At 43.8% G+C, this 23,683-nt stretch overlaps 1 protein-coding gene across 2 annotated transcripts; it reads left to right on the top strand.

Annotated features, from left to right (window-relative positions):
* Nucleotides 1-2,316: 2,316 nt before the first annotated feature.
* LOC130188254 (ankyrin repeat and fibronectin type-III domain-containing protein 1-like) lies at nt 2,317-22,934 on the top strand. 2 transcript variants are annotated; one of them, XM_056406498.1, is made up of 20 exons: nt 2,317-2,481; nt 4,213-4,281; nt 4,507-4,709; nt 5,037-5,355; nt 5,477-5,677; nt 7,352-7,465; nt 7,748-7,845; nt 8,099-8,189; nt 8,629-8,733; nt 13,990-14,089; nt 14,578-14,707; nt 14,854-14,973; nt 15,356-15,462; nt 15,593-15,707; nt 15,951-16,117; nt 16,442-16,619; nt 16,825-16,987; nt 17,370-17,536; nt 19,935-20,139; nt 21,315-22,934. In XM_056406498.1, exons 3-20 carry the CDS (start codon nt 4,548-4,550, stop codon nt 21,992-21,994), a joined length of 3,222 nt encoding a protein of 1,073 aa, XP_056262473.1. In that variant the 5' UTR covers nt 2,317-2,481; nt 4,213-4,281; nt 4,507-4,547; the 3' UTR covers nt 21,995-22,934. The 2 variants fall into 2 exon arrangements, with proteins under 2 accessions (XP_056262473.1, XP_056262472.1); XM_056406497.1 differs by lacking the exon at nt 4,213-4,281.
* Nucleotides 22,935-23,683: the final 749 nt, after the last annotated feature.

Raw genomic sequence — 23,683 nt, 5'->3', positions numbered from 1 at the left:
CTCGGACGTCGGATTTTTCCCACTTAAACGTCTGAAGATTTCATAATTTCAAATATTGTTTACCATAACGAGCTAATAACAGAATTTCAAATATTGTTTACCATAACCAGCTAATAACACAGTTATTAATAAATCTGATTTTGAGATCGACGTAAATGCAATTTAGGTTTTACAACGCGTTATTAAACTAAATACAATGGCAACGAATACACTAGTAATGTAACTGATAAAAAGAAAACGCCTAATGTTATGAAAGTATTCAACCAAATGAATTGTAGTATAACAATTGCAAATAATTAGCCTATATAGATGTACAAGAAATTCGGATTTCCCCAAATTAGTTTCAAAGAAACTTTTTTTCCTACTGCGTTTGCTTTTTGTTGTTTGTAAGGGCAAGAAAGGTTAGACCCAAATATGAATCAACAACACAACTTTCCTGATTCTTATAGAATGATACTGAAATAGTGAAATAGTGGTGAGCAATTGTGGATCATTATTCCAAGCTATTATGCCATTATTTCCAGGCAATAAGGACTTACAGTATACAAGTTAGAATAACATGAGGCACACTGCATGTATTTAAATGTAATCTATGACATTTCATGAATATTTCTATCGGTTAAATGTATTGGCTCTCCATTAATCACACTAGATTGATTCAGAGAGGAGTAATCTTAGTAATTAGGCCATTAATTTGCTATTTTATCACATTTTGTATTTTTTTAACCTGAATTGCATGAACTTATGTCCCACATTTTTTCTCCATGGTCCATCACTGTTTATACAGTAGCTCTATCAAAAATGTATCAGAAGTCTCATATCTTGAACAAAAGGCAAACGCTGGCTTCAAAATGATGCATCAGCATAAATTTATCCTCAAAGAAATGTCATTGCTGAATAATATGCTGTATACACATAGTGGGATGAGACGGTTTTGCAGTATCATTTAGCAGTGAAGGCCTCAAAAGCCTCTCGGCAACTATCTGATGATGGGAGTGTGGGGCGAGTATCATCCACACATGTCAATTTATAATCTCTCTCTACTTCTCCTTAAGCAGAGTTCCCTGCTCATCAAAGTAATGCATGCCATAAAGGGAAGCCAGCTCAGCTCTGACTCATGAGCGAGAGTGTGTGTTTCTGCACACACACTCACACACTCTCTCAAAGTGTCTCAAAGCAATCTCTCAAAGTGTCTCAGTCTGCAATATATATGTGCAGGAAGTGATCAAAGCCTTGTTTGGCTGACTGAAAAGAGCAGCAGACCTCTGACAAGCTGCAGGTGGAAAATATTTGTTTCCAAACTCCCCATATGTGCCTGGACAGGAGCTAAATCCATCAGTTTCAGAGTCTTATTGGCCCCTGAGGGAGAATAAAAACAACAACAAAGAAAGAGACAAAGAGCTCCTCTTACTATCCAGGTGAGAGCCAATATATCCGTCAACTTTATTCAACTTTTTCTCGTGAATAATTCTTTGGGTGGCCTATAAAGCACAAATTGATTAAGCTTCTGTCCAAGTCTGTTTGTGTCTTCCATGAAAACTCACTTTTATTTATCAAATGAATTGAAAATTGAATAGAAAATATAGTCAAGACATTGACAAGGTTAGAAATAATGATTAATATTTGAAGTATTAATTTTGTTCTTCAAACTTCAAGCTCAAAGGAAGGCCAGTTGTATAGCTTATATCACCAGCATAACTGTTTTCAGCTGTGCTAACATAATTGCACAAGGGTTTTCGAATCAGATATTAGTCTTCTAAGGCGATAACACAATGTACCATTAGAACACTGGAGTGATAGTTGATGGAAATGGGCCTCTATACACTTATGGAGATATTTCATTCGAAACCAGACGTTTCCACCTAGAATAGTCATTTACCACATTAACAATGTATAGTGTGTATTTTTGATTAATGTTATCTTTATTGAAAAAACAGTGCTTTTCTTTGAAAAATAAAGACATTTCTAAGTGACCCCAAACTTTTGAACGGTAGTGTATATATATATATATATATATATATATATATATATATATATATATATATATAGTCTTGATTCACTTATTTTACCATTACAGTATTTTGATACCATATATGTAAACCATATACCACTAAAAACACTTGTTGATTTAATGAACCCAAATAGTCAGTACATACCACAGGGAGCACTGTTTAAGATAGTTAAAAGTAAGTTTGACTCTGACTTCTGAGAAGTGAATGAGAGAAAGAAGGAAGAGGGCGGGACCAACCAGACGCGGGCGGGCGGGCGCGCGCGCGTGTGTGTGTGTGTGTGGAAGAGAAGCGGCAGACACTCACTCGGGTGCAACTTTCAGGTGCGCTTCGCCCTCAGAGGTGAACAACTCCTAAAGTCGGTGCGATGGATTATTTCTGAGAGTTATTTTATTATTAAGAAATTAAAACATGTAGAGGCACCGTGCAGCACCGGAGAACAGGCCAATAAGAGAGAGAGGAACGACTTACGGTAAGAAATGAAAACTCGACTGGAATCTGTTTAAATTTATTAATTTATGGTGTTTTTCCACGTGGCTTTTTATGACAAGAAGTACCGATAATACTGCATCTGTATGATGTTCCTCCTCTAGCATGCAGAATTACAATTATTATAATATGTTAAAAAGATCACGTTTATAAACGCTGCTTGGTGTTTTATAGTGACTTTTTATGATTGTTTAGCCAGTCTATTGATCTGGTATGATGAAACATTCATTGCATACTGCTGTGCTGTTATTTTCATTATTCCTACCATAATCTAGAACTGGCTTCTTATGTTGACTTCATTTTGCCTATCACAATGTATGCCCCTGAATAATCTATAAAACACATCATTTAATAATTTACACAAAACAAAGTTATAGATACTGTCTGGTCTTGAAGGTTGATGTCCTCTGTGGGACATCTGCGGGTTTATTTGCACAAATGAATGTGCTGCATTACTTCCTGTGGGATTATAAATATTTGTCATCAGATGTTTCCATGCACAACTTGAAAGAAGCTGAAAGCCTATTTGCAAACACACAGCATACTTCACCCTCAGCATGTGAGATATACAACTGTTTCTTTTAAACCAACATCACCACAACCTTGAGATACTAACAAAGCCACAATGCATCTATTGTGTGTGTCTGTGTCTGTGTATGTGTGTTTGTTCACAGCTCATTATATGTTCGCTTTAAGTTATACGCATTTGTCTTCCCCTCAGGTGCTTTGTCTTATCTTTGTGCCGCCTCGAAAAAACAAAACAAAGGCAAACACCAAACCTAATCTCCTCTCTCAACTGCATCAGCACTTTCCACAACTGACTAAGACATAACAAACAAACAGAGGGAGACGGGACCAATAACAATGGCTATTAGCCAAATACAATACGCCAGCGTCCACACACAGGCAGTGCAGGTACTGTACACAGCATGCAGCGAGCCACACAGGGAGGTACCGCAGCTCCAATGGTCATTGTGGCCCGAGCCCTCATATTCTGTCCTGCGATGGCACCAACCAGGGGAGTATTGGCTTTCACACCAGGACAGTGGACTGCTCAGTACACCAGGGCTTGACTTGACAGAGGTTAAACAAAAAAAGTAAAAACAAAAAACAAATCTGAAATGTGATGCTTTCTCTTGGATGGGAAAGTGGTGATGAGCGACGACAGAAAGGAGAAAGGATGAAGTTTGAATGAAGATGCTCCTCAGATCTGACGTGAACTGAACCGGCGCTCGAGGCCCGCCAAACTGTAAAAAGAGAGATGAGAGGGAGCAGATGAGAAGAAAAGACGGTAACAAATGTACGACGTGAGGATTGAAGAGGGGGGGGGGCAGACTGCATTTGCTCCACGTGTTGGAGGGGAGGCTCAAACATGATTGATTGTAATGATGAAAGCGCGATGGAATTGATAATGGGCCATCATTACTACTTCGGTGGTGCTGATGATGGATTTGTATCTTCAAGACGACGATACGAGGAGATTCATCCATTTATTACGAGGGAAGAGGATTTTGGCTCCTCCGCACGAGATTGCTTTTCTTCAGTGAATTGCATTATGGGTTAGTCGCTCTGTGGCCTGAGAGACTCCATTCAGAGCCAATGCAACCCGCGTCGCATAATAGTGAGTAACTGAAGAACAGAAATATATATGGGGAAGAGTCAGAGGCACAAAAATAAATGCTGCAAGGCATTTCTTTTTTCATCGACTGTACAGGCATTGTAGCTGATATCCATTCGTCCACCTCCGTGACAGCATCACTACCACCACTACAGCTGTAGGAATGTGTGTGAGCCTGATTCTATTATTTTGTCCTCATTCATTCCCGCCATGCCATCCCCTCCAGGTTTATGATGACTATCGCCTTTTCTCTCAGTCTCCTCTTTCCCCCCCATGTTGTAATTTATTTATATTTTTCTTGTTTCAAATGCCACTTTTTCCTCATCCCATGGCTCTTCGGTGGGGCTGGTGGACGGGGTCCTAATCTCACCTCCTCATCCTTCTCCCCAGCTGTCTCCGGTCCGCCCGTCGTCCCTCTCCTCTCTCCTGTCATGTCGGTGTCCGTGAGCAACCCACTCCAGCGCCGGCGCTCTCTCGGCCCCGTCTCGCCGAAGCGCATCTACAGGAACCTGTCCGTCAGACTCAGGGGCAGAGAGTCATCTGTTGCCACGGCGATGGACGTGTACAAACACCAGCGCAAGTCTGCAGATGCTGTAAGATATGATATTTATGGCATTATTTATTTTTTTAAAGAGGAGGTTCTGGTCGCTTTGACTGAAATGCCACATTATCTTTATTTAAGAATTCTGAGGTCTTATTTTTGACATTACATGCTGACTGTGTAACTATGAATACTTTACCCCAGGAGAGACTGCTGCTCTGATTTATGATTTGATTTGTTCGCCCTCTGTTACCGCATGGTCCCTTTGCCTCTTTCTTTGCTCAGCAACTCCCTTCCCTCTCTCTCGGTTTAATAAATCTCACGTTCGATATGAATTCTCTTCTTCTGTCTCTCTCCCTCTCACCGCTGTCTTCATCAGTACCAGACCTTGTGGGAGGCCGTGGAAAATGAGGACACTTTGGCTGTGCAAAGCCTGCTGTCCAGAGACCACACCAACTGTGGAGTAGGAAGAGGAGGAGGAAGAGGAGGAGGAGGAAGAGGAGGAGGAGGAGGAGGAGGGGGAAGCTGCACAAGGGAACGAGGGGAGAAGAAAGAGAAGGACTGTGATAGGGAGAAGGAGAAAGGGGTGAACAGGGTGAGCGAACAGGGCCTGGTCCCGCTGGACGTAGCTGCCCTTACCCACAATTCACCTCTGCTCCATGTGTTGACAAAGGCGGGGTCCAGACATAACCCCGTTTGTAAGTCTTGCGTTTTTTTACACAACATGAACATTCAGTTGGAAGTGGACAGGTTTAACTCAATGCAAATCCTATTCTCATTCTCTCTCTCTCTCTCTCTCCCTCCCTCTATCTCTCTCAGTGTGCAGACCAGTAGAGTGGACCCTTAAGCTGGATGCTCTGGTGACTCTGGCGGGCAAACAGGTGGAGGAGAGGAAGAACGAGCTGTCGAAGAAGGGCGGGGCGGGGCCTCAGGCACAGGCCGACGCCCACAGACACATCCGCCTCTGGAGCCTCAGGCTGCAACTGTACTGCCGCATGAGGCAGAACTTCCAAAACACGGGTCAGTGGTCTTGGGTCAGCTTGTGACATTTCATGGAGTACTGCTTTGGACACAAACTAGGTCACAGGACTTATTTCAGTCTCCTCTAGAAATACTGCTATTCTCCCCCCCCCCCCCCTGCCCTCTTCAAACGCAATCTCAACCATGTAGAACTGATTTATTTCCCACTCTCCTCTATATACGCCTCTCATCCCTTCTAGCTGACAACACCACAGTGATCAGGTATTCAGGACTGACTTCCCGTCTGCACCCTAGTGACTCCTGTAGCTGGCCTCTTGAAAGTCACTCCAGCCCCTCTCAAATAATCCAAAATTCAACAGACTGCCCTGTCATCAACCTTTTCTTTTCTCCCTACACTCTGTCCACCGGCTGCTCGTATCAAAAATTAAAACCTTGATGCTGGTGGATACGTGCGTAGAAATCCACACCTTCTTTTCCTCGTCTTTCCTTCCCTTCGCCAAGAGGTTCAAGTCGTCTTCTTCCTGGCTCGCCGTCGCTTCAAACTCTCGTGGTTTTTTTTTAGAACTAAATGTGATAATATCACCTCTGCACCGACTTAAATGACTTTCTATAAATGTCTCTCCTCAGCTCTCATTTCGTTTATCCTTCAAACACGTTTAGTTCTCCTCTCAGGCTGTTTTATGATCACAGTGCGATTGTACGTCGACTTGTATCCTTCGGTGCGCCGACATTCATAACACTCTCTGGATGAGAGTGTCAGCTCCATGCTTTAAAAGTATAAATGTGTTCCAGTCACATGTGATCACGCTGCAGGAGTCTCATGTGTAACTGGGCTGGTGCCGTGGTTACGCTTGTTATTGTGACATTGTGAAAGTTTGCTGATTCCTGTATGGAAAAACTCCCAGTGGCTCTATTCATAGGCGAGCGGGTCAGAGTGCAGGCTCAGCTCCCACAGAGCCGGTGGACACGCAGCGCCTCGGGGCCACGCACAGCTGCCAGAGCAGAAGCTGCACGCTGCATGAGCTGGTCGTTAGGTTGAGGACGGACTCAGAGATATATTATAATCTGTGGTTGTCCAGTTAGCTGTTGAGCTGCTCACTGTTAACACAGACGACACACGGCAGGAGCCAAATGTGTTATTCACTAACAAAGACCACGCCGACAGTGACATGAGTTTACAGTTTATTGGGAATAAATGAATGAAGGGATGATTATCTTCCGGAACGAGAAGGGTAGAAGGGTGGTGAAGAGCGGGTTGGAGGGGTCTGATTGGAGACTGCTGGCATCTGGTGGTTAGAGGGACCGGCGGGGGTGAAGACCCGTGGGTGGGGGCCGTCTCTGGCGGTGGTCCCCCGTTGTTCCTGTCGTCCTGTAGGAGAGAAAATGGGAAGACGAGAACGGGGTCGGGAGGGATGGAGGGATGTCGGAGCTGAGACGAAGAGGGAGTGAACAGGTTTGACGCGTTGAAGTACCGAGGGCTCGGATGATTGGCTGAGTAAAGGGCGTGGCCTTCGTTCCCGAACTATGTTCATAAAACAACATTTATTACTTTTATTATCAAGAAATGAAAAAGATAGATTATTGAAAAACAAATATTCGAATAGCACAGCCTATATGTAATACTTACGATGTGTATTCTCTGTGGTTGTTCTGTATGATTTAGCCCGAGAGTGCTCGTTTTGAACCGTGGTCTGTCTCATTGTGTCGCACCAGAGCTCCCGGGGCCTCCCAGTCACGTGTCCATACTGGTGACCAGCACGTCCTCTCTGTTTGTGTCAATCAAAGAGCCAGAAGGTCCTGCCATCGGGCTCATCACCCGCCACAGAGGTACGTGGAACAAGATATTTATAGAAAAAAGATGAAGAGATGGTTTTATAAATATAATCAAGGTCTCACACATCATTTAGGCCTCATAGTCATGGACCTCACTTGCCTTCTCTATTTCTGCTACTTGGTTTTTCTAACTTTGCAGCCTAGGGCAGATTAAGCTCAGCTATGAGTAGGCCTAAATTCCCCAAACGGTAAACACTCAAATCCTTAGTTCTCCGCTATGTGGGCTTTGCGTAAAGCCAGAGAATCATCACCAGTGAGATTGTTGTGTGTTCACAGTGGAGTGGAGCACCTCAGACAGCTTCAAGCGCATCCTCGGCACAGCCCAGGTCTCAGAGACCAAGAACCCATCCTACAGCATCAAGGGACTCACAACAGTAAGGCACACGGCGCACTCTGCACACACACATGCGAGACCAGCCACACACATTCGCTCTGGACCTGCACCCCCCCCCCCCCGATCCCCATGGACTGCCCTGAACCACTTCCCATAAGAGAGCACTTATCCCGCAAACCAGATGAATTAATAATGGCGGCAGCGTGCGATTCCTTTGTCCGGGAATGAATGATTTCATAAGGTTTAATGCATGGTGATAATCTGGCTGCTCTGGTGCTTCTTTTCAAATGCAGGGAACGCATTACTTTGTGAGAGTGAGCTGCTACAACGTGAAGGGATGGGGCCCGCCTCAGTGCTCCAGTCCGGTCAGCGCTGCCCCCTCCAGTGAGTACCCTGAACTGAGAACTGTGATGAAAAAAAAGAAAAGAGGATTTAACGCCTCGAAAGGGCTCCGTTCTCTTTTCTCTCCGTCCTTGAGTAATGGAATTAGTTGGCTGACATCAATCTTGATGTGAACACGTGTATTCCACTCATGCCTCGAAGATTAATGACATATTTAATCGTGGAAGTAAAGATGTCAGTATGGGCCTTGTACTTCTACTGTGAGTCCTTGTAATTTCTCTCTCTCTCTGAAATGTTTTTGAAATGGTGAATAAAGAGGAAAATACTGACGCAAATCCAAATATAAGTCAGAGTACGACCAAAGTAGTAGTAGTAGTCTCACTTTGAGGAGACACAAAGCAGCACTCAGGGTTCTCCTGCAGATGAGTTCTTGATGTCTTGAATGATTTCTCCCCCTAATCGTCTGTTTCCTCCCGTGCAGGTTGGAGAGAGTGCGTCGCCGTGTCAGAGTTCAGGAATCACGAGGGCCTTGTGAGGAAACTGCTGCAGGACGCCAGAGAACCACATTACAGAGGGTTCTGCAAAGGTAACCCCCGGGCCTCTGGGGATGCAACACATGCAGCTGCTGTGAAGCGTATACGAGTCCGTACGGGAAACTAGACGTATTAAATGTATTTCTGTCACAATGAAAAGAAGAAGAAAAAACATAAACACCTTGTTGGCCAATGTTCATGTCCTAATTTATACACATTTAGTACATTTCACTTTTAACTCCTGTAACTTTGCTGCAAACAAAGTTCCCCCTTGGGGATGAATAAAGTATCTATCTGTCTGTCTGTCTATCTGTGTGTCTGTCTGCCTGTCTATCTATCTATCTGTCTGTCTATCTGTCTGTCTATCTATCTATCTGCCTGTCTATCTATCTATTTATCTATCTATATATCTATCTATCCATCCATCTGTCTATCTATCTATCTGTCTATCCATCTATCTATCTATCTATCTGTCTATCTATCTATCATCCATCCATCCATCCATCTATCTATCTATCTATCCATCCATCCATCCATCCATCCATCCATCTATCTATCTATCTATCTATCTATCTGTCTATCCATCTATCTATCCATCTGTCTATCTATCTATCTGTCTATCCATCTATCTATCTATCTGTCTATCTATCTATATATCTATTCAATTCAATTCAATTCAGTTTATTTGTATAGCCCAATTTCACAAATTACAAATTTGTCTCGGAGTGCTTTACAATCTGTACACATAGACATCCCTGCCCCAAAACCTCACATCGGACCAGGAAAAACTCCCAAATAACCCTTCAGGGGAAAAAAGGGAAGAAACCTGGAGGAGAGCAACAGAGGAGGATCCCTCTCCTAGGATGGACAGATGCAATAGATGTCATGTGACCAGAAGGACAGATTTAGAGTTAAAATACATTCAATGAATATGACAGAGTGTATGAATAGTTCATAGTAGGCATATTCCACGATGGAGACTTCCACGATCCATCAGGCAGATGGCGGTGGGGAGGAGGAGCGGAGTCTCAACAGGACAGTGGCGTAGTCATGAGCAGGAATTCACGACCCAGACGATCCATCAGGCAGATAGAGGTCCGATGACCCCATGAGACGAAAGTCAAAAGGACTTCCGGGAGAAAGCAGAGTTAGTAACGTGTGATTGCGAGATGAAAATTCATCCTTAAGGAGAGTCAAAAAGAGGAGATAGGTACTCAGTGCACCCTAAAACGTCCCCCGCAGCTATAAGCCTATAGCAGATATCAAGGGCTGGACCAGGTGAACCTGATTCAGCCCTAACTATAAGCTCTGTCAAAGAGGAAGGTCTTAAGTCTACTCTAAACGAGGTGACTGTGTCTGCCTCCCGGACTGAAATTGGAAGCTGGTTCCATAAAAGAGGAGCTTGATAACTAAAGGCTCTGGCTCCCATTCTACTTTTTAAGACTCTAGGAACTACAAGTAGTCCCGCATTTAGTGAGCGTAGCTCTAGTGGGGCAATATGCCTTAAGATATGATGGAGCATCACCAATCAAGGCTTTGTAGGTTAAGAGAAGAATTTTAAAAGTGATTCTTGATTTTACTGGGAGCCAGTGCAGAGCAGCTAGTGCAGGAGTGATGTGATCTCTTCCTTAGTTTTAGTGAGAACACGAGCTGCAGCATTCTGGATCAACTGGAGGGACCTAAGAGATTTATTAGAGCAGCCTGATAATAAGGAGTTGCAGTAATCCAGTCTCAAGTAACTGAACCAATTTTTCTGCATCTTTTGAGACAAGATGTGCCTGATTTTGATGAAAGAATGCAGTCCTTGAGATTTGCTAGTTAAAGGACAAGTCCCGATCAAAGATAACGCCAAGATTCTTTACAGTGGTGTTGGATGCCAGGGCAATGCAGAATCCACATCACCAGATAATTGATGGTTTTGTCTGAGTTTAACATCAAGAAGTTGCAGGTCATCCATGTTTTTATGTCTTTAAGACATGCTTGAATTTTACAGAGTTGGTTGCTCTCTGGTTTTATCGATAAATATAGTTGAGTGTCATCTGCATAACAATGAAAGTTTATGGAGTGTTTCCTGATAATATTGCCCAAAGGAAGCATGTATAAGGTAAATAAAATTGGTCCAAGCACAGAACCTTGTGGAACTCCGTGATTAACGTTGGTGGTTATCGAGGCACAAATACAAACTGAGATCGATCTGATAAATAGGATTTAAACCAAATTAGTGCCGTGCCTGAAATGCCAATCGACTGCTCCAGTCTCTGTAACAGGATGTCATGGTCAATGGTGTCGAATGCAGCACTAAGGTCTAACAAGACCAGGACAGAGAGGAGGCCTTTATCTGCTGCCATTAAGAGGTCATTTGTAATTTTCACCAGTGCCGTCTCGGTGCTGTGGTGTTTTCTAAATCCTGATTGAAATTTCTCAAATAAACTATTATGATGTAGAAAGTCGCACAACTGATTTGCGACCACTTTCTCAAGGATCTTGGAGAGGAAGCGAGGTTAGAGATCGGTCTGTAGTTAGCCAATACCTCTGGATCCAGAGTGGGCTTCTTCAGGAGAGGTTTAATAACAGCCACCTTGAAGGAGTGTGGTACGTGGCCTGTTAGCAGAGACACATTGATAATATCTAATAGAGAGCCACCAATTAAAGGCAAAACGTCTTTAAGCAGCCTCGCGGGATGGGGTCCAAGAGACAGGTAGACGTGTTCAAGTAGAAACCGTTGAAAATAATTGGTCACGGTTGATAGGAGAAAATCCTCCAAATATACACCAGGGCATACAGCGGTTTCCAAGGCCATTCCACTTGAGGACAGATTGGCACTGGTTATGGGCAAGAGATTATTAATCTTGTCCCTAATAGTTAAAATCTTTTCATTAAAGAAGTTCATAAAGTCATTACCACTAAGGTTTATAGGAATGCTCGGCTCCACAGAGCTGTGACTGTCAGCCTGGCTACAGTGCTGAAGAGAAACCTGATTTTTTCTATTATTGATGAGTAATAGGCTGCTCTGGCATTACGGAGGGCCTTCTTATATGTTTTAAGACTATCTCGCCAAACTAAGCGGGATTCTTCGAGATTAGTTGAACGCCATATGCTCAAGCGACGCTTGCTTCCGGGTCTGAGGGTTATACCAGGAGCAAACCTCCTTCCTCACTGTCTTCTTCTTCAGAGGGCTATCGAGTCCAGTGTCATTCTCAGAGAGCCTATGGCACTGTCAACAAGATGATCAATCTGGGACGGACTAAAGTTAGACCAGGAGTCCTCTGTTATATTGAGACGTGGTATCGAATCAAATACAGAAGGAATCGCTTTAAATTTAGCTACAGCACTATCAGTTAGACATCTAGTGTAGAAACTTTTGACTAACGGAGTACACCCGTAGTATAAATTCAAAAGTTATGAGGTTGTGGTCTGACAGAAGAGGATTCTGTGGGAAGACGCTCAAATGCTCAATGTCAACGCCATAAGTAAGAACAAGATCGGCCAAAGCTGTGAGTGGGTTTCTGTACTCTGACAGAAGCCAATCGAGTCCAACAAGGAGATGAATGCAGCACTAAGGCAATCATTATCAACATCCACATGGATATTAAAATCTCCAACAATAATAACTTTATCGGTTTTAAGAACCAAACTTGATATAAATTTGAGAATTCAGATATAAACTCTGAATATGGACCTGGTGGCCCGTACAGAATCACAAATCGAATTGGCTGTAGTGTTTTCCAGGTTGGATGTGAAAGACTAAGAACAAGGCTTTCAAATGAGGTGTAGTGTAATTTTGGTTGAGGATTAATTAATAGGCTTGATTCAAAGATGGTTGCTACTCCACCTCCTCGACCGGTGCCTCGAGGAATGTGAGTATTAATATGACTTGGAGGAGTCGATTCATTCAGGCAGACATATTCTTCATGGCTCAGCCAGGTTTCAGTTAGGCAACATAAATCAATGTGATTATCTGATATTAAATCATTCAGTAACACAGCTTTAGATGACAGAGATCGAATATTTAGGAGACCACATTTAATAGACCTATTTTGTTGCACTGCTGAAATAATTGTGTTAACTTGTATAAGGTTATTGTGTACGACCTCTTCTGCTTACTTTTGATTTATTTAATTGAAGTGGCCGTGGACAGACACAGTCTCTACTCTAAAGTCAAGGGTGGGTAACTGCTCGAATGGAAGAGCAGAGAAGGGTGTTAAACTACAACTCTGCTCCCGGTTCCTGATCTGAACCCTGGGTTGTCATAGATTAAGTCCGTGATCAACTTGGTCATATTCGCAGAAATGACAACGTGGGATGAATGCCGCCTCCTCATCAGATCAGGTTTTCCCAGAAAGTCTTCCAGTTGTCTACGAGCCCACATTATTCGCTGGGCACCACCGACAGCCAGCGGTTGAAAGCGTCTGTCTGCAAATTTGGGAGAGGGCGAGAGAACATTACGGTGTCCGACAACGCCTTGGCATAAGCACACACCGATTCCACATTAATTTTAGTGACACCACCGGTGTATTACAATCTGACTGTATCTCCGCTTATCCTTAGCCAGCAGCTTCAAACAAGACTCCCCTGACTATAGAGCTGTGTCGCTGAGCAGGAAACGATCCCGGCTGCTCGGGGACCACCGGGAACAGCACGGGAGAGGGCATAGCTGTCTGAGCTCGATAGCCGGAGCCGCATCTAACCCACTTAGACCTGCCTCCAACCTAGCAAATAAACTACACTTGTTGCATGTATCGTTATCATTAAGGGAGGCAGGGGGATAACTATACATGAGACACACTGAGCAAGAGGGAGCGGGAGGGAGAGAAGAAGAAGTCATGCTCGCTGTTGAGCTGGCAACCAAAGCTTACCGGAAGAGTGAGATGATGCGTTCAGGAGCAGCTGGAGCAGCCTCTTTGGGAAAGACAATGCAAGAGGGAACCAATCTATCTGTCTATCTATCTATCTATCCATCCATCCATCCATCCATCTATCTATCTATCTATCTATCTGTCTATCTATCTATCTATCCATCCATCCATCCATCCATCCATCCATCTATCTATCTATCTATCTATCTATCTATTTGGAGGTCATGTTATCATGTACAACAACAACAACCTCTCTCCTCCCATGATGAACGTTCCCAGCCTGAGAGCAATGAGAACTTCTTCCGTGGTAGTTTGACCTTGTTTTCCGCTGTACAAATGTGTGTGAGAGAGAACTCTTGTCATTCCAGAGGGTATCGTCTCACTGCCCGTCCACACATGTCGTGACACAGAGTGCTTCTCATCGTGACTCATCCCCTCTGCTCCGCTCCGCAGAGAGCTCCAAGCCCCAGAGTCCCAGCAAGCGGCTCTCTGTGTCTCAAGGCATCAAACAACTGTTCCAGTCCGCCACCAAGTTTGTCCGTCTGCTCCAGAGGTACAGCGTCTCACCTGTGAGGGCAGGGGGAGTAACGGGTTACATCACAATGTCACGATGTGTGCAGATATGACGGCAAAGCCAGCAGCACGACTGACGTAAAAAAAATAGAAGATACATTGACTGCCTGACGCCTCCGTTTCCTGTGTGGAGTCACGGACATGTCAACAAGACATGGATGGAGAAGGAAAAACTAAGTGTAAATAAATAATGGAGGAAAGGCAGTGGGCCCTGTATTAATGTTGTCCTTTGGTTCACTTACGGTCATGAAGAAGAACAGTAGTCACAAGATGAATGAAGCGGTGTTGGATCAGAGCCGACTGCATTCACTACGTTAGGAACCAGTGGATGAACAGGGCGAGAGGGAAATGTTTGAAGGAAAGACACAAACATCTGCCAGGAGGTGAAGCGTCACAGTTCACAGGGATGCATTTAGAAAGAACTTGTTTCCTCCCTTCATTTGGCCCGTCTCGCATTGGTTGTTTTAGGGGCGTGTACCTGGCGACTGTGTTCTACCACAAGGAAAACATCCTGGTGACAGCCGAAGATCAGATCCCACTGGTGGAGATCCAGTGCTGCTCCACCTCCATCACCCAAGACTTCCTTTGGTTTGCCAAGGTACACCGTCACATACATGTTTAATACACGTCTCATTCATCGTCTCATTTATCGATTCTACAGATGTAATTATTGAGACCGGAGGCCCGCGGAATTCTCCGTGTGAATTCTCAGACAAGAGATGACATGTGTTCTTCTTCTTGCAGTTGTCCTGTGCGTGGCAACAAGTGCCCTGGCTCCAGCAGGCCCTTACCTCAGCTCACTCGTCTTCCTCATCCCTCCTTCAGAACAGGCACAACATTCTAAGAGCCGTTTCCCAGCTGCAGGTAGGAAGTTAAGCCCCGATGAGAGGCACCAGAATGGGTTCATTGATATTTAAATAGCCTCTTAATATTGCTCCTCGTCCCTACCTCAGGCTGTAGCTGAGATCTGGGTTACATTTATTTGTGTATTTATTTGTAATTTGTGATTTTGGACTATACAAAATAAACTGAATTGAATTCATCTGCATGTTCCTGTTTTTTTAATTTTTCTTTATTATAATTTAACCATCTTAAATGTAATACATCCTGCTTTTAGTGCATTGTACATATTGTATTTTATTTGAGTGTATTGTATAAATTGTAACCTTGTTTGCTGCTGCTACAAAGAAACTTCCCCCTGTAGATGAATTAAATATCTATCGCTCTCTCTCTCTCTCTCTCCCAGTCTTCCCTGGGGACAATGCACCTGGGCCAGCTGTACTACGAACCTCTGAAAGACCGGCAGGGCAACGTCCTCCTGGTGACTCTGAAGGAGTTCCCCAACCCTCCCGGGTGAGTCGGTGTCTTAACCCGATGAAACAAAGCTTTTTCAATCACTCTGCTGTCCATCCTCTTTTCTTCCCTTGGTGTTTCCACGTGGTGGCATTTCATTTGAACCCGTTGTCGTGTCCACCTCTCAAAGCCCTCCAGACCCTCGGCTCCACTGGATGCCCCTGGCCCGTCTGGAGAAGAACCGCAGCAGAACCCCTCGGCTGCCGGAGCCCACCGCCATGGACATGCTCTACGAGCAGCTGAAGGTGAGCTGGTGTGAAAGAGAGGCACGCGGGGAGAAAAGGTCTCACCTCATGGAGCAGTGGCTATGCGTAACAGAGTGGAGCGAGCACTGAGTGCATTGATTGGATCACCGAGTCAAGGTTTTCTCTCTTGTGTCACAAAATGCAACGGAATGAACTTAGCAAGCCCGAAACTAAAAACAAAATAAGATAGGCCAACTAAACCACATCTGAACTCTCCATCCTGTTAACACCTCTGTTGTCCAGGAGAAACTGTCCCTCCACCGGCACAGCATTCAGTGCGCCAAGCCGGGTCTGTACGTTGGCATCCTGAAACTCTGCAGCTCGGTGGAACAGATCCGGGTCCTGGTGCCCCAGAGGCTGCCCAACGTGCTCTGCCACACACGGGTCCGGCACAACGCCCACGTCTCCAGGTAATGCCGTCTGAACATGTGACCGACTGTGACCTCTCACAACAAACCACACGTTGTCTTTGTTGGGCATTTTCCAAAGCACACCGACTGGCCACAGATGCTGCTTTAAAAAAAGAAATACACAATTCTCATTGTGGTAATTCCTTTCCCTGTAAGTCCCTGACAGCATCACAATATCATATATATATATCCATCCAGAAATGTGAGCTGATGCCTTGGGAAATGCTGTGCCTGAACAGAAAGCAAATGCAATTAGTAGTTAATGGCCCACAACAATCCTGCCTCCTTACCACACCTTCTAACTGCATCCTCGCCGTGTGACAGAGAGGAGTGGGCGTGGCTCCAGAGTCATGTTTACACCACAGCCAATGGCAGCGTGCCCAACCTGTTGAGCGGCGAGGAGGAGAGCGCGATGGAGAGCACCGGGCTGGCGGAGTTCATCGTGTCCCTGAGAGCGGCCATCGCACACCTCCTGGCAAAGCTCAACATCCCCCTCTACAGGGTAAAGACAAAAGCTTGCGAATGTTATTGAAAACATGATGGGATTCATTATTTAGAAAGGGGAAGGTGATTCTGGACTCCTTTGGTGTGTATATACAGTACTTTGTTCTCCACCAGATTGCCTTCTAGGTAAATGCAGGCGTAATGAAGTTCAGTTCAACATGAACATTCGGTCATGTGTGTGTGTGTGTGTGTGAGTGAAACAGGCGTATCAGTACGGAGTCTACACCCGGGAACTGCTGCAGTTTGGAGACAAGCTGTCCATGCTGCTGCTGCTGCCCCCCAGTGAGGACTTCAGCTCCAACTACTGGCCTCTGGTGGGAACCAAGGAGCCGGGGCTCACCATGCCCCTGCAGATCTTTGAGCTGGGTGGGTGGAGCAACATGGCCGTCCATGTATACGGGATTTCTCTCTCTCTCTCAATAGTAGCAGAGATATATGGAACTAAAGTAAATAATTTGAGATAAACTCCCAAAATAACTCATGAAATGCACTTCAACCATTGCCAGTTTGAATAGAAAGTACAATATGCCTGTTTGTCTTTTGAAGATGAGTCGCTTCTTTGTTTTCTCCTCATCTAGTTAGTCTTTTGATCCATACTTGAGTTTATTTCGTCTGTAATTTCCTGTCGACCCTTTTTGAAAATTCCCACGCTAAAGGTTTGATAAAGAGCACTAATTAGTTCTGAAGCTTTTTTTCTCTCTCTGATGTCATTTGTTGTTGTTTTTTTCTCCTCTCAACTCATCACCAGTTCACTTCTGGACCTACGAACGCGACTTCCTTTCCCAGTACTGCCAGGCCTGGGTGAAGCTGGAGCTGGACTCTCATCTGGCCCAGCAGGCTCTGCGGGAGGCGCTGGACAACAATGAGGTGCAGGTGGCCCGAGAGCGCCTGAACCACATCACGGAGCTTTCCCACGTAAGGTCGTCCACGTGAAACGCGCTGATCCACCAACAGAGCTCAACAAATACATTCCCGCTCAAAAGTTTGGGGTCACCCAGACAATTTGGTTTTTTTCCATGAAAACTCACACTTTTATTTATCAAATGAATAGAAAATATAGTCAAGAAGACATTGGCATGGTTAGAAATTATGATATGATATATATATACACTACCGTTCAAAAGTTTGGGATCACTTAGAAATGTCCTTATTTTTCAAAGAAAATCATTGTTTTTTTCAATGAAGATAACATTAAATCAATCAGAAATACACTCTATACATTGTTAATGTGGTAAATGACTATTCTAGGTGGAAACGTCTGGTTTCTAATGAAATATCTCCATAGGTGTATAGAGGCCCATTTCCATCAACTATCACTCCAGTGTTCTAATGGTACATTGTGTTTGCTAATCGCCTTAGAAGACTAATGGATGATTAGAAAACCCTTGAAAACCCTTGTGCAATTATGTTAGCACAGCTGAAAACTGTTTTGCTGATGAGAGAAGCTATAAAACTGGCCTTCCTTTGAGCTAGTTGATTATCTGGAGCATCACATTTGTGGGTTCGATAAGACTCTCAAAATGGCCAGAAAAAGAACTTTCATGTGAAATTCGCCAGTCTATTCTTGTTCTTAGTAATGAAGGCTATTCCATGCGAGAAATTGCAAAGAAACTGAAAATTTCCTACAGCGGTGTGTACTACTCCCTTCAGAGAACAGCACAAACGGGCTCTAACCAGAGCAGAAAGAGAAGTGGGAGGCCCCGTGCACAACTCAGCAAGAAGACAAGTACATTAGAGTCTCTAGTTTGAGAAATAGACGCCTCACAGGTCCTCAACTGGCAGCTTCTTTAAATGGTACCCGCAAAACGCCAGTGTCAACGTCGACAGTGAAGAGGCGACTCCGGGATGCTGGCCTTCTAGGCAGAGTGGCAAAGAAAAAGCTATATCTGAGACTGGCCAATAAAAAGAAAAGATTGGTATGGGCAAAAGAACACAGGCATTGGACAGAGGAAGATTGGAAAAAGGTGTTATGGACAAATGAATCCAAGTTTGAGGTGTTTGGATCACACAGAAGAACATTTGTGAGACGCAGAACAGGTGAAAAGATGCTGGAAGAGTGCCTGACACCATCTGTCAAGCATGGTGGAGGTCATGTGATGGTCTGGGGCTGCTTTGGTGCTGGTAAAGTGGGAGATTTGTACCAGGTAAAAGGGATTTTAAATAAGGAAGGCTATCACTCCATTTTGCAACGCCATGCCATACCCTGTGGGCAGCGCTTGATTGGAGCCAATTTCCTCCTCCAACAGGACAATGACCCAAAGCACACCTCCACATTGTGCAAGAACTATTTAGGGAAGAAGCAGGCAGCTGGTATGCTGTCTGTAATGGAGTGGCCAGCACAGTCACCAGATCTCAACCCCATTGAGCTGTTGTGGGAGCAGCTTGACCGTATGGTCCGCAAGAAGTGCCCATCAAGCCAATCCAATTTGTGGCAGGTGCTTCAGGAAGCGTGGGGTGACATTTCAACAGATTACCTCAACAAATTAACAGCTAGAATGCCAAAGGTCTGCAATGCTGTAATTGCTGCAAAAGGAGCATTCTTTGACGAAAGCAAAGTTTGAAGAAAAAAATTAATACTTCAAATACAAATCATTATTTCTAACCTTGTCAATGTCTTGACTATATTTTCTATACATTTTGCAACTCATTTGATAAATAAAAGTGTGAGTTTTCATGGAAAACACGAAATTGTCTGGGTGATCCCAAACATTTGAACGGTAGTGTAATATAATAATATATTTTTTTTTCTTCAAACTTCTACCTCAAAGGAATGCCAGTTTTACAGCTTCTCTCACCAGCATAACTGTTTTCAGCTGTGCTAACATAAAAAGCGTTTTCTAACCCTCTATTAGTCTTCTAAGGCGATAATACAATGTACCATCAGAACACTGGAGATGGGCCTCGATACACCTCTGTAGAGATTTCATTAAAAACCAGACGTTTCCATCTAGAAGAGTCATTTACCACATTAACAATGTATAAATTGTATTTCTGATCAATTTAATCGTATCTTCATTGAAAAAAACCTGTTCTTTACTTTGAAAAATAAGGACATTTCTAAGTGACCCCAAACTTTTGAACAGGAGTGTATGTATCGTCTGGTTTATTAATTAAGGTTCTTACTCAAACAAACATCAATGCTTTTTATTAATTAGGAGCCCAAATATACTATATTTTAATAATGTTACTGAATCACCAGGAGGAAATGTGTCAGTTGACTACACAAAGGATGACTAATTGTAATGTTGGTTATACTGTAGCTAATCCCACTGTTCCGGTTTCTTTATTGCACATTGTTTACCCATGCATTCAGCGTCTGGATGTGGTGTGGAGGGACGCCCGCTGGATTATGGACTGTCTGCAGTGTGTTCGGTCCAAGCAGTGGGTCGGCGCGGTGCCTCTCGGCCTGGTGATGGGAGGAGACCCGCCGCCATGTCCTGATGGCGAGGACGAGGAGGAGAGCTTGACGGCCAGACTGACGTGGCCCCATCGCATACAGGCACAGAGAGCCATCAAAGGTACACTGGTGATGACATGTGTCAAGCGAGCATTAAAGGATATTCTAGTTCCACTTTCAGGATTGAGACAAGGAAATAACGAACAAGGTTATTATTATAGTTACACTACACTTTTAAGGGTCTTCATTATTAGAGCAATATACGACTTCCTGCAGTACAATACTGTCATAATAATGCTTAAGAGTAGTAACACCGTCTGTTCCCACGCTGCTTCTATACAGACAGAGTAATCAACACAAGTTGAGACACCTGGAGGAATTGTTGGCATCAACTTTCAAGGCTTCATTTACTTCCAGAAATTGTGCAACAGCTGCGAGTTGTTAACCCATTATTTGTTCCCTGAAAAAGACCCTCTGGCAGTTTCATGTTATTCACTGGACTTGAACTGCTTACATTTCAATAGAAAGTGGAAAAATGTGGGTGTTCTAAAACTTTTGACCGGTAGTGTATATAACACATAGAGTAGGTGCGGTTACCACATTTAAACATATTCAACGACACCAGTGCGGGTTTATATAGTGTAAATACACACTCCTTCAACATTTCCACAGATATTAAATATGTCATGGCGCATCACAGGGAGAGACTGGACACTAAAAACAAAATAATGTATGAGAGATACTATATACAAGTGAGATATAACTACATTTATAGTAAAGTTAATGTTGATGTTTAGCTTGTGTCGCAGGGTTAGAGAAGAGGTGCGGAGGAAGCAGGTAATACTCCAGGTTTAAGTGAAACAAAGACCCTTTACTTAAGGAAAAGGTTCAACATTAAAACTCTGCCTCGAAAAAGAAACTTTACACGAGTAACAAAAAAAACACGAGGAAACAACAACACGAACAAAGACTGGGAATTTATCATGGAAAGAGAGACAGTAGTAGAGACAACAAATCAACAGGGGACAAGGGAAGGACTGAGAGGATAGATAGGGGGGAAAACACAGGTGTAGGGCATTAGTAATCAGGGAGGCTGATGGCAGGTGAAGGGAATGAACAATCAAGACACACAGGGGACACACAGAACAGGGCGTGACAATGTAATGTTTAATGTGTCTTATTTAATGTTTAGCATGTGAGCTGCATTATGAATTTCTGTAGTTTGCTTCAGATTAAACGCTTCTGTAATTTAAAGATCTAGATTTGTTTATTTTACTCTCCCCATTTCCCTTCCAGAGTCTTTAGTTGCCGGGACTCCATCAAACGTCGTATCTGCCGAGGTCTCCGCTCACTCAGGAATCATGGTTGTCCCCGAAGAGGCCACGCTGTTAATGGAGGGCGTTGCAAAGGGAGGATACCCTGTAGACATCACCGCCCAATCAACTGTGGACTTTACAGGCCTCGACCCGTCAGAATTAGGATGTGCCAGCGCCTTAATCGAATCTGGACTAGACCCCGGTGCTGTCGTGCAGCTCGAAGTGGGGTACGCCGTTCTGGAAACACAGGAGTCCTACAGCGAAGAGCAGGACTTCCCTTCGAGCATCACTGAGGTAATCCGGCCAATGGAGATGGCGGAGTTGGTGGACATCTTGCCTACGCTGAGTCTCATTGAGGAGGAGACCCCCAGTGGCCCGTCCACACCGTCGGTACTGGATATGCTGGAGAGCTTTGGACTGGGGGTCGGCGAAAAAGAAACCTTCTTTGACTTTGAGAACTCAGCCGGTGGAGCGTCAGAGACTCACTGCGAGGGTACCGACACGCCTGCCTCATATGACACAGCGGATGCCACGGGTGGTGACGTGCCGGTTTTGAGCTTGGATTTCAATCCAGGGGATACAGAAACTCTGCAGGTTCCCCGCAAGGGAGCGAGCTTTCCGTTAAGAAACCAGGTGGAGTGGGACAGACCAGCTGACTGATATCAAATCAAGCACCAGCATTTCTTCGAGCCAGTATCAATTAAAAACCAAATCAGTGGGTCGCAGCACAGTTCATTTACGGACAGAGAATCCTAGTTTGACTTTAATGAGGACAATTCAAGTGACATCTAGATACGACTGAATCTTTCACACGTTTTATGATATTTGCACATTTCCAGTTCCTGAAGTTTGTCTTTTTGTGTGGAGAAACGAAAGTATGGTAGTAAACTCCATCCCTCACTACAGCATGAAGCAACATCGCAGCTTGATGGAGCTCATAAACTAATTATAGCACACACTTCAGTACAATGGAAGTGCCGTCTATAAATAGCTGTGTTGTACTGAATATGTCGTTAAATTGTTTCCTTTTGGTTTACTTGTGTGAGCTTCTGGCATCACAAAACTGTAGCCTGATTTATAATTCTGTATATTTGACGTGAACTGTTAGTTTGCCAGTTCTGATGTCTAGATTGATATCTAGAGAGAAAACGTGCAATTCAGACATGGAAGAGATCTCTTCTTCCGTCTTTCACACAAATGGTCCTCGACTACAAAAGCCTATTCACATCCGTCATTCCCGTTATTTGCCTTCTATGTAGCATACGTATTGTTTCCTGGCTCTCAGTTGGTCAGGGAAAGTGCACAACATTCAAATTCACACATTCATGTCAGTTCTTCTTTTGCCACGGATATTTTGCCTGACGATGTTTGCATCTTTATTTACTGGATCTTTACCCCGTCTTGCATCCAGTCAACCAGAGATTGAGCTACGGCCAAGGAGACTGAACGTTTGGGAAAGATTGGGAAGACCTTTTACTTGCAGCTCAGTGTCTTTTTTTAAATGTATTATTGGCAGGAATAAGATAAATACATGATGAATGGTCATATAGGTATACAACTGTTGTTATAAACCCTATTAAACATGTCCTGTGACCATGAACTGCTTCAGCGTCCCATGTTTCATTTGCTAAACCTCTTCCAAGTCCGGTGTAAAACCTTCTCAGTGTCACGTGTTAAGGGCCTGCTGCACTTCAACAGGTGCTTTCACTTGTGCTGCCTAATTAGCGCTCTTCTTCCTGTGGGCGTGTCCATGTGTTTGATCACTCTCCAGTTGCACTCTTGGCCAGACATCTCACTCTTCAGGGTACTTTGACGACCACATATAAATCCACCATAGCGTGTGCAGTAATTGTCACGTCTTTCACATCTCGTCCTCGCGGTGAAGCGAAATCATGGGGACATTTTTATTATTATTATCTTTATTTAAAAGGGACCATGTACAGTTAACACATAAATGTCATCATTCAATGCACTGTACTAGATTGTAGCTTCAGCCCAATTTGCATCTGTAGTCCCCTGACAGACCTTACAACATAAAACAACAACAAATAGTATATTTTTTAATATAGTATATTTGTTCATCTATTTTAGAGAATTATTATTATCATTGTTGTATCTAGCTAAACAATCTGTGGAGGGTCTTCTCCCTGTTGTGCTCGTAATTATTGTTATAACCCAAGTAGATATACTTTGTATTAGCGTTTATGTGATATTTTACATTTTCTAATTAACTTCCCAACATCAGAGAGTAATCGATTAGAAGCTCGAAGCGGTAGATAAATTTTTTCTCCATCTAAAATCGTTTTTTTATTATCACTCATCGTTATTACTAGTGTCAAGGGGTTTCTT

This window comes from Pseudoliparis swirei, chromosome 23 (genome assembly GCF_029220125.1).
Source record: "Pseudoliparis swirei isolate HS2019 ecotype Mariana Trench chromosome 23, NWPU_hadal_v1, whole genome shotgun sequence".
In the NCBI taxonomy this organism is placed as follows: domain Eukaryota; kingdom Metazoa; phylum Chordata; class Actinopteri; order Perciformes; family Liparidae; genus Pseudoliparis; species Pseudoliparis swirei.
This window is presented reverse-complemented; position numbering and strand designations above follow the sequence as displayed.

What these genes read in the sequence shown, in the direction of transcription:
- LOC130188254 (XM_056406497.1), top strand. Translation starts at nt 4,548, where the DNA reads ATGTCGGTGTCCGTGAGCAACCCACTCCAGCGCCGGCGCTCTCTCGGC. An exon ending in GGTCAGCGCTGCCCCCTCCA is followed by an intron (nt 8,190 to 8,628) that starts GTGAGTACCCTG and finishes CCTCCCGTGCAG; the next exon opens with GTTGGAGAGAGTGCGTCGCC. An exon ending in TTACAGAGGGTTCTGCAAAG is followed by an intron (nt 8,734 to 13,989) that starts GTAACCCCCGGG and finishes TCCGCTCCGCAG; the next exon opens with AGAGCTCCAAGCCCCAGAGT.